At 39.4% G+C, this 11,483-nt stretch overlaps 1 protein-coding gene across 1 annotated transcript in view; it reads left to right on the forward strand.

The window, feature by feature from the left end:
- Positions 1-11,483, forward strand: part of BMP2K (BMP2 inducible kinase) — a 38,846-nt gene that overhangs the window by 5,396 nt on the left and 21,967 nt on the right. Inside the window, 8 exon segments of the mRNA XM_010284968.1 lie at positions 725-867; positions 1,168-1,289; positions 2,333-2,414; positions 3,074-3,206; positions 5,798-5,901; positions 8,042-8,121; positions 9,671-9,831; positions 11,280-11,464. Of these exon segments, the coding sequence (XP_010283270.1) occupies positions 725-867; positions 1,168-1,289; positions 2,333-2,414; positions 3,074-3,206; positions 5,798-5,901; positions 8,042-8,121; positions 9,671-9,831; positions 11,280-11,464 (1,010 nt within the window).

Raw genomic sequence — 11,483 nt, forward strand, 5'->3', positions numbered from 1 at the left:
TTATTATGGTAAATAGCCACGTGGATGTTGAGGATGAGAAGACTGGAGAGTGTTAGCCTTTTCGTGTTCAAAGCATCCTTGTGTTGACTGAATGCTCACCAAGGCCCTGGGGACAGTGAGTCTTGCTTCATCTCGTAGTGTTTACTGAGTATTGTGGTAGAAAGAGCCCAGTGTCATCTGGTAAAATTACTTGGAGAAACAGAGAAATAATGATTACTGATCTTGGAAAGAAACCTACGAAGAGGTTAAGTGAGGTCTTTGTTGAAGGGTGGATTGAGGTTTTGTTTGTTTGTTTTCTTTATTTCCCCTCCTCTCCTCCCCCAGTGTGTCTCCCAGAAAGTCCAAGAGACAGTGTCTAGAATATGAATTAAATTGAACTTGGTTGGCTGACAGGGTTTTGGCTGTGGATCTAACCGTAAGAGACACTTCGGAGGTAACATGTTTGTGTGATGGATGCTTTTTTGTGCTTGCAACCGTTAGTCCTAAAAGGGTTTCAGTCATAGGGACTTTTTTTTTTTTTCAATCGAGACAGTAATGTTTTTTTATCGAGGATGCTAGAAGAGTGCGCATTTGGAAAAGCAGGTTTGTTTTATTTAAATGCAGGGAGTGTGGAAGACTTTCTTGCATCTTATTTGTGGACTTTAGGCGTATAAATAAGTCTTTACTTCTGTACATGATAAAAATTACTAAAAAAAAAAAATAAGATGCCTTGTTGTTTCTTTAGCTGGGCAAGTTGTGAATCAGATGAATCAGCGTCTGCAGACAGGCTTTACTGAGTCAGAAATAATGAGAATATTTTGTGACACCTGTGAAGCTGTTGCCCGGTTGCATCAGTGCAAAACACCTATAGTTCACCGGGATCTAAAGGTATGAACTTATTAAAAAGGAACATCTAGGTTCAAATCAGTGATCTACATGAAAAGGATTGAGAATGTAGGAGGTATCTCATTAAAACTGTCTCCTAGTTAGGGAAGCACTTGCTCTTGGTGGAGCTGTAAACAGAGACACTAAACCGTAAGACATTAGTTATTGCTAATGCCAAGTCTATCAGTTGTTTTTTTTCTGACAACTTTCCTGTTTGTGTGTGAGTAGGCATAGTAACAGCTAAGCTGGAAATTAATGACATGATTTTTATCTAATGTTTCTGTCTGTTCATTTGCTTTCGAGGTGGAGAATATATTGTTAAATGATAGCGGGAACTATGTTCTCTGTGATTTCGGCAGTGCCACTAACAAATATCTTAATGCTCAGAAAGATGGTGTTAATATGGTTGAAGAAGAAATTAAAAAGTAAGTTCACTTTTAAGTGGCCTACTGTGAGCAATGACTGTGCTGCTGGGAAAGTCCATGTGTTGTTGTGCAGTGTGCATGTCTCTTACTAATAGGAATTGAACTTAACGGTTGAATGTGAACTAAGGTTGATGTAAATATAGTATAACAGTGGAATTCTTCAGTAACATAAGTGTCTTTCACTTATTCACAGATTGTTTTTGCTAAACTGAGACTCTTAAGAACAAAGCTGTTGGTAAAAAGCATGCTGCTTTGAGATGAAATTATTCAAAAACATATGTGTGGCTACTGGCCACTTCAGAAGTTTGGTATTTTAAGCTTGTGCTATTTGAATGCAACTAATGGTAGGAGAGAAAAAGAGCTGATGTAAGTAAGCATTGGAATGGATTTACGTAGCATCTTACGTAAAGAATAAGGTCCATGTTCATTCTCGTAACACCGATGAGAAAAATATATTAACTTTTATTACAGTTTGTCAAGACTGCACATGTGTTAGGTTGGTTTTGCCTCTTCAGCCTAACTACTGCAGAGAAATAAATGCATACTACTTTTTCTCAAATTAGCAAGTGATACAGGTGTGTTTTTGTTTTTGTTTTTTTTTTTTTCCCAGCTCTGAAAAATACTTTGACTACCAGTTTAGTAATTGTTTAGAGATGTTAGTTTTTGGAACTCGGCTTTCTGTATGTTGAAATATATGGTGGGACTCATCTTGTAGGACCTACATTACGTCTTTCAAATGACTGGTTATTGCAGTATTTCAGCCCAGTGACTCTTACAAAAGCACACGTGCTGGAGAAATAACACTAAAAGCAAATTTTAGCTGACTTAATATTAATTCTTGTGCATGGTGATTTTATGTTGCTACTCCAAATATTCTCTGTGATGCTGCCAATGCAGTAAAGGACTTGAATTGGGCAAGACATTCCGGGCATGTATCTGAAACTTGGGTGCAAATGGTGTGTGCGTGGCAGATGCAGCAGAACATGCGTTTGGTTCTCGGGCACGCTTTCCATCTATGTTCTCGTTTCATTATATACTGCTAGGTATACGACACTGTCATACAGAGCTCCCGAAATGATCAATCTTTATGGAGGACAACCAATTACTACCAAGGCAGATATATGGGTAAGCAAAAAAATCATGTGCTAAGAAATTTGGAACTATTTAAGCGGGGGGTGGGGCAAGTTAAAAGCAGCATTGACTACCTGAAAAAAAGAGTTCCTTTGAAGTGAAATCTATCATGCAGCTATACAGTGCAGAATATAGTAGAGGTATCTGGTGGTTAGGTGTTCTGTAAATGAAAGAAATGGTGTGTGTGATGATCATTTTGAGTTAAGGGGTACACGGTATAGAATTTTTCTCCTTCTCAGCTCAGCTTGCTGCCTATAGTCACCAGCGATCGTTCATGGAAACCTGCTGGCAAAATGACGAGGAAAGGTGTTTCTACTAGGTGATAGGCAGAGAAGTAAATAGAGACAAAATTCAGCAGAAACACTAGTGCTGTCGCTGGGTGGTGTAACAATATGAATGCAGCTCTTGACGTATGCTCTAATTATTGGTAGTTCGTTGCCTAACATAGGAGTTGGTGGGCAAGAGAGCCTTTCTAGAGCTGCTTCGTATTTCAGCTTGTCATGTCAACAGTGTTTCATAATGCAGCTGCTCTGTAACAGTGTAAGAATCAGCTGTAGCTAGGATGCAATTAGGTTCTTGCTGGTGCTGCTGGATTGCATGAAAGGCTTACTCTGGTCCCTTTGCAGTGCCTGTATTTGTTGTTTTTTTTACAGGCACTTGGCTGCTTGCTGTATAAACTTTGTTTCTTTTCACTTCCCTTTGGAGAAAGTCAAGTCGCTATTTGCGATGGAAGCTTTACAATTCCGGACAATTCCCGATACTCTCATAGTGTACACTGTTTGATAAGTAAGTATCTGGGCACCACGGCCTTCTTTTTCCTCGTAAATCAAGTAAGACGGGGAAGATCCCGTTAATGCAGGCGAGTGCCTTGGATGGGTGGTGCCGACTGGCTGGTTCTTGACGGAGCAGTGGGAGTTGCTCCTGGCTACCATCTGTCATGCAACTCCTGCACTTGCACTTGAAAGGAGGCTCGCTTATCCAGTTGCTCAGCAGAGGGCTGTGGCACGGGGGTGCACAACTGCGGTGCCAGCCTAGAGAGGAATTTCAGAAACCTAGAGCAGAGTTCACTGAGATGGCACTAAAAGTGAGCCAGATGAATGAATTACGGACATGTCTCTCTCCTGGACAGCCGATGTGTTAAAATCGGCTCCTGGATTCTGGCCGTTTAATGGATCGGTTGATATCTTCTGAATTGTAACAGAATGATACAGTGCAAATACCTGCCGCATGAAATTGTACCTCTCAACTCAGAAGAGTTTTGTTTTTTTTTTTTTAGTTAGGTGGCCATAAGCCACAAAGGGGTAAGGAGAATGAAAAGAGCAGCCCTTAATTTATTTGTAGTTCGTTTCTGCTCTTAAGGGTGTCTTTTCTATGGAATGTCAGACCGTTAACAATATTTTCTACCCAAGTTGGACAATTGTGCTTGGATGAATCTGTAGGGCAAGCTTAGTGTAGAAACATAAATGTACTGAGTTGAATTGGACTGGGGAGAATGTTGTAGTAGTTTGACAGTTCAAAACAGAAGAAAAATCTGATGAAGTTTCTGCAACCTAAAGTGTCGTACATGAACTGTGGCAGAAGTTTGAAAGCACAAAGAGCTTGAAGGAAAATTTTGGGCAACAGCAAACTGTGAGGTTAGTGATTAATCTCTTAACCAGGTACAGAGATACAGGTTCCAATATTTGCAGTCATAACGAGTATTTTCAGTTGTCTTTGTTTTCAACTTTGAGCGGGTTAATTTGCAAGAGTGTGACCAACAGCATATGAAAAATTCCAAAAGTTTGAAGAGGAACTCTTGCAATTTATTTGTAAGCTAAGAATATGTTGACCACATGGTTTATGCTTCTATGTAATAGGAAATACAACATACAAACCACTTTTTTGAGCACACATGCATAATTGACTAATAGCAGTTAACGATGGTAAGCATTTACCTTCTGCAAATGCTTAAAAACTGCCAAAATGAGATTAATTTTCAAGTCATGAAATAGTTTTCTCTATGTCACTGTGCTGCTTGGAGAAGAGTACAGGTTTTAGTCCTGTCTCCTTATAAGTATGACAGCTGATTTATTAAGATTCAGTGAACTGCTGTGCCAAGATGAGCATTAGGGGCATGGAATATATGTTGGTGGGGAAGAATCTCATAATGTAAACTTCCCTTCTTTCCGTTTGGAACGGAAGCCAAAAAAAGATGCAGCTGGTAATAAAAGATATTTCGGGGACTTCTCACCTCAGCTCCTTTACAAGGCTGCGGGGGATGGGGAGCGACAAGCTGGACATTCTGCACCTCATAAATCTAGTATTTCATAACGAAGTGGCAGGTCTTGCTTCACGGTGAGTGTTCCGTTTCCACTTAATGGTGCTGTCACTGCAAGTTTAAATCTGCGTTACCTTGTACAACCCATTAAAAATAAAATTTGCTGTGAACTATATTGGCCATAAGGTAATGGCTTTCAGTAAAGCTGTAAGATCTGTCTAAAATGATATCCATTAAAAAAAAGAATCCTACTTCAGGGTTGTTTACAAAATCTCATTTAAGGTTGGTGGTACGACTGAACAGTTTTGGAAATGTAGTTCACCTTCCACATCAAAAGGGAGAATGTAAATTTTCTTACGTTGTTTGTTTTTCTTTGTAGCTGAACATGTTTTTAGAGGCTTAGCTTGTTTAGAAAATACGTTTCACTGTTCATTTAGCTTCTCGGGTCATTTAGGCGAGATTTCCCGATTACGGACTCTGTATCGTATTGTAAACAATATGAAGTAGCTGTTACTTGCTTGAAGAAGAGCAAACCTTCTACTTTGGGAAGCTTATGTTTGAGAGGGACATCAGGAATTCCGTGTCTTATCAAGAAAAAAGACCTTTTATCCGTGGAACTAGATTTCTTTTAATGTATGGAAGTGTCCATAGCCAAGTAAACCTGAAAGACAAAAGAGGATGTAGAACCTTAACCTGATGTGGTTAAATACATCTGTGAGTCTTCTATTAGCTACATGGAATTTCATATTAACCCTGGAAAATTCCGGTACTATGGGTAGGTTTTATGTTCTTCTCTCTGTAGGTGTTAATTACTACTTCAGTTTAGTTACCCTTGCCACAACTTAGGGTCAAAATGTTGTACATATTCTCCAATTGTATTTGACCCTAGAAACTATTTGACTTGACACAAAGTATTTTAAAAAAACAAACAAACCCAAAATAACAAACCAACAGAAAAACCAAAAAACAACATAATGATAAAAATGACTCTTTCAGGGTCAAAAAGTGACTCTTTCAGCTCCTTTGGTGGAGCTGCTGAATTTCTTCTTGCTGGTGCTACGCTGTCTCAACAGGCTTTCTGATATCTGACAGTGATAATTTGTTTTTATCAATTTTGCAGGATATATGCTTGAACCAGATCAAGAACAGAGACCTGATATCTTTCAAGTATCTTACTTTGCCTTTAAGCTTGCCAAAAAGGACTGTCCAGTGTCTAATATTTATGTAAGTAGTCTCTAATTTTTTCTGTATATTATTAGTGTATTTTGTAGGTAGCGTGGCGAGAAGTCTGACAAAGCAGCTGAGAGAGATTATTTTGATTTCTTCATAAACCTTGGGTCCTAAATTTGAACCATGGAACAGAGTACCCTTTAAGCTTATTGCATGCATGCTATATTGTCTCTCTAAACAAAATATTTCTTAACTTTGTGGGCATAGCTCCCTGATTTATGTTGATACTGGACCCAATACCTGACTTACTGTTTATACCGTTATTCATCTCTTGTCTACTACAATTAATAGGCAACATACTACAGAACTTGTAACTGTAGTGTCAAGAGCGTTTATGTTTGTTCTGGATAAACCCTTTTTCTTAACTTAGCAATTATGTTAATCCATTGGAAGGACTGCACTGAACTGCAAGGCAAACAGACTAGTGCCTTGGTTAGCCCGCGTTCCAAGCCTTAGTTGCCACGTGAGTTTGAACTTTGTGTGAAAGTTTCTCTCAAAGATCATCTCATTCATGGATCTGATGGCTGTGCAATGGAATTTGAGGGCCCATCAGTCATGTCCAGGATTGTAAAGTAATGCTAAAGATAACTATCATGTGAAGTACATGTCAAAATTGATTCTGGAACAAATGTCAATTATAGTGAATTCTGCCTTCAGATGCAGACGAGTGGACTTAGTGAGGTCACTTTAAATTCCTTTATCGTTGATCCTTGTAGAAGAAGGTGCTATGTAGATGAGAGTGTTGCTGTTTGGGAATCCAGGCTAAAGAATTGGAAAACCTTGAAGTACTTATTGTTTGTAGGTGAAGGCTAAGTTTCAAGTGGCTTGAAAGGTTTTGCATTGCCCCGTTGCAGCACGTGAATAAGGAGGTGCAGTAACTCTACTTTCCCTTGAATACTCGATCCTGAAATACGCACGTATCTTGGCGTAATGTAATTTGGTAATGCGCTGTTTTACTCACTGGAGGAGTAGTTGCTAGTGCTTGCTTAGGTGGCTCAAATACGTCTGTTTCTTGGATATTTTTTTTTTTATTTTATTTTTCCCCTGCAGATAGGAATTGCCTGCTTACTTGGCCATTTGCCCTGTGACAGACATGGAAAAGTAAAAGGGCCTGGAGTATTTGTACAAAGCAAAGCTGTTTGCTGTATGTGTTTCTTCCACTGGAGTGTTAAAACAGCAGTAAGAGCAGCAGTCTGTGCCCCGGTTTCTGTTGCTGTTTATTTGCTCTGGTAGTGCTTGCGTCTCTAGCATCCACGGCTGCCTTTAAAGAGAAGCAGCACAAAAATATGTACATAGACACCCCTTAATGGTCCCCCTCAAGTTTTTGTGAGTATATAAGAATGACCATTATAGTTTAGAAGAGAGGCTGGCTGGGTGCAGTATACTGTTTGTGACAGCAGCTTGCTTTTTGAAGGGAAGTTTGGAGGTATGCTTGCCTGTGTCTTTCCCAGGAATTGGCTAATTCCAGTACTGCGGGTAGTTTTGAGAAGCAGTATTTAGTAACTGACTTTGTCTCTACTTTTTGACCAGATTTAGATTTGAGTTCTTTACGTAAGGAGGTAGTGCATGCGTTGTTAGAGATAATCTTTGTCCATCCTCCCCCAAAATCGCCTTTTTCCTTTGTTAAATCTGGTTTAGGCTAAATGTAATTCGTTCAGGAGTTTTGATGGAAATGCAGGTAAGCTGAATGGCCATAGAAGCTTAGATGCTGCATGGTTTTCTGCAAGTTGTGTTGTGGTGGAAGAGCTGAGGTGGGCTAAAAACCTGCTGTTGTTTCTTTGAAAGCTTAGACTTTGTTTTAGTTCTTGGAGTTGAGGCTGAGCCAGATCTCTGTTCTGTGCAGTTATCAGAAAAGATTTGGAGAAAAATTTTTTTAATTTCATTGCTGATACTTGAAGTATGTAAATGAAGAAGTTCACAAAACGGAGACCGGTAATTTTTTTAGCAACAAACCAGAAAACATCGAGGTACTGTTAAATGAAAACACTTCTAATTTGCAGATGTGTGGGGGAGTTTTGCATGAAGCCTTGTAACATGAAAAACTTGAACCCAAGTTTTCTTCTTCAATATGTAATGATTTTTTTCTTTCAGGATTTCAGGGTTTTTTAATTTATTCAAATTTATTTTTCCCAAGAACTCTCCTGTCCCTTCAACTCTACCTGAACCCATGACAGCTAGTGAGGCAGCTGCTAGAAAAAGCCAAGTAAAAGCAAGGTGAGCAGCGGATGTGGCTTGCTTTTTTTTTTTTGCTTATGTTGTTAAGCTACATGTTTGTCTGAAACCTGTTTTCTTAAAAAATAAAAGATTACGTTAGTAGCAGACGTGAAATAAGTAAGTGCTAGCAGTCTGTTTCAGATCTGCTTTATTTTCTCCTGGTGTAATGAGTGAATTTTGAAACAAAAGATTTTAGTGGCAAGTGAGGATAATATGGTACAGGTAAGCCATTCATAGGAGTTCTATCTAAATGCGCCAATGAAATCCGATTGAACGTAAGGGGATTTTGTTACTTAAAAAATGACGAATTTTTTTTTTTAAACCGAAATACTCCTTTTTTTTGTACTTGTTAATAAAAACAAACCCCAAACCTTGGGGAATCCTGCCTGTGCTTTTTACTCCTGCTGTGGTATATGGTGTATGCTAATGCTAATGCTGGAAGAATCCTCTATGTTTTGATTCTTTGTGGATGGAAGTTGTTTGGCTTTTGAATCTACCAACATGTCTGAGTTAAGTGTGTTGAGATTCAGCTATAGTTATCAGCTCTTTCACCTCGGACTTCATTAGCCTATTGCAAATGAGAAGGGAACGAATGGGCTCATCAAAGCTGTGTTTGAGCTATGTAGATGTGTCTGTGCCGTTTTAAGGTCCTGTCACGGTCCGAATGTGGTTGGTTTTGCTGGCTCTGCTGTCACTTGGTAACGTGGAGCGGAGGGCAGGCGTAGGTTGTATATATAGAATAATGGTTTAAACTCCAACTAAATCTACTAGATGATATTAGGAAGGTAAATAGTTCTCCCAAAATAATGTTTTCCTGTCAGCCCGAAATAACAGTAGGTTAAGGCAGATGGTGTCTTGGTATAGTATGGTAGGAACTAATATGACGTGTTACGTATTGGAGCTCAGATGGTGAATTAGTGTTTTTAAGCAGTTGGATATGTTAAAAAAAAAAAAGCATATAGTATAACCTGATAATGGGATTAAAGCTCAACTGTACTTAGGTTTTGAACACTTTTATTGCCCTGATGGACTACTATGCAGCTCTGAAATACTTCAGAGAAGGCGCAAATGTTTTGAGCAGTTTATAGGTGTTCTAACTGCTAGAGGCTAAATCTCTGAAGAAAAAGAAGTGAGTTGACTTAACAGATAAGATTTTTCTTCATCTTGTTTCCTGTATGTATGGACAGTAATCGTATCTCTAGTCATCAAGGATTGCTGACTCAAGCGCTGGATGTAACTTTTACTCGCTACTGTGAACTGAGGAAAGCTTATAGAGAGATTTCATCTAGTATCACAATCTCCTTCGAAATAAGGCTGTTGCCTGTCTCCGTCTTAATGGTGTTCTGCAGCAGTCATATATCCTATGGCAGCAATGGGAGGTGATTGGCATTTCAGGAGGCAAATTTTAAGGTATTAAAGCAGAATTCAGAAGTAGAGCAGGACATGGTTAAGACATAGTTGAACTATTACAAGATACACTGTGTGCCATCTGAAGAAGAAACAGTCTTTTTTGATCAGGTCTCTCCTACGGGAAAACTTGTCGTTTCAGAATAACAGATACTGTTGGACCAACAGAAACCTCAATTGCACCGCGACAAAGACCAAAGGCCAATTCAAGCACTGCCGGTTCTAGTGTGCTGACGATCCAGAGCTCAGCAACTCCAGTCAAAGTACAAGTTCCTGGTGAATTAGGCAATCGTGGGCAAAAAGGTAGCTTAACAGAGTCTACGGATGCACCAAAGTAGATGAAGAACGAATTTTGTATTGCTTTTCCTTCTTGCTTTAGTAGGGATAACATTTAAAACTTAAATTCATCTCCGTATTTTTTTGTATGACAAAACCCCAATCTTCAGCCATTCTGAAAGACTCTAAGTTTGACCAGGTGCTGCAAAAACTAAATGCTGATTGTTGCTAAGTGAAGGTATTTTTTTCATTGTGCTTGACACTGATTTTAAACTAACTTTCCCATGGTGGACTGTGAGAGAAGTTCATGCTCAGTTTTGACTTCTAAATAAGTCACGAAAAGTACTGAGCTCTTGTGTAACAAACCGCTTTGTTGTAGCAGGAAAAATATTTTCGCTGTGCCTCCAAACGGTCATGAGATGACAATAGTATTTTGGTGTTATTTGTAATCTGGAACCACGTAAAAACTTCATTTCTCTAATGATTGATCGCTGTCTTTCACATTGTGCTGTGGGTGCAACAGAGGAGTCCTTAAGGGAGACTCAACTGAGTAAAATGGGCTTTCACTAAGTCCTTTGAGTTTTTCTCTATTTAGTTCAAAAAGAGTTATAGCTGTGATAAATATTCACTTAAATAGTTTTCATTGATACCTTGAATACTTTCCTGGTTGCACTTTGTGATGGTATGTGTCTATTACAGTATAGGAATAGTAGATTCCGGGATGGTATTGGGAAAGCTTCCAATCAAAAGGCCCCTGGGAATGGTTGTGTCCCAGGTGTAAACAACTTTTACTAGACAGGATCCAAATAACAACTGACTTGGGAATCTTTGGTGTCATGACAAGGAACAGATGATTCCTGGGCACTTGAAAATATAAATACAGTCCGAAAGAGAGATTGATTTAAGTTAGTGACTGCTTAATTAAAAGGCTGCAAAAACAAGTGAAGGGCTAAATTAATGAGGTATTCTGTTTAAGGGAATTTGATGAGGGAGCCTATAGGTCCCTTAACAAAAAAACCCAAAAGCCAAAAACCAAACCAAAAAACAACAACAAAAAAACCCAAAAACACACCAAAAAATAAAAAAGGAAAAACTTGAAATTTCAGCTGGTTCCATCTGAAACCAGGACCACGTGTTGCGTGCATACAAAGTAGTATGCTCTGAGGGTTAATGTTTGAGATAGCACAAGGGACAACGAAAGTGTTAGTAAAGCAGAAGTCTTGAACCCAGCTTTGTGTGCTGTGAGGCCAAAGGAAGTTTCCCGACTTCTGCAAGTAGAAATTGTGCACTGATAGGCCTGGAAGTATTTTGGAGAAGTGAACTATGGTATCCACCAGCTGCACTAGTTGTCAGACTGGGAAGGCAAGTTTATAACCTGTTTCGCCTTGAAGTGTTAAATGAAGACATTAACTGCCAGGTAGCTCTCTAGGTAACTAAGACATCAGTATGTCAGTTGTGTTGTCTGAATATCACAGGAACCATGCGACCGGGGAATGGACAAGACATCTTACAGTCCCACGGGACCAACCAGCATCCCCCGCAGCAGAACAGAGTTCTCCAGCAGCTGCAGCAAGGGGACTGGAGACTGCAGCAGCTACACCGTTTACATCACCAGCAGCAGCAACCTACGGTTCAGGATGCTTACGTTCAGCCGGGACGGGTCGCAACTGCATGAGAAA

Source organism: Phaethon lepturus, unplaced genomic scaffold (genome assembly GCF_000687285.1).
Source record: "Phaethon lepturus isolate BGI_N335 unplaced genomic scaffold, ASM68728v1 scaffold16964, whole genome shotgun sequence".
Taxonomy (NCBI): Eukaryota; Metazoa; Chordata; class Aves; order Phaethontiformes; family Phaethontidae; genus Phaethon; species Phaethon lepturus.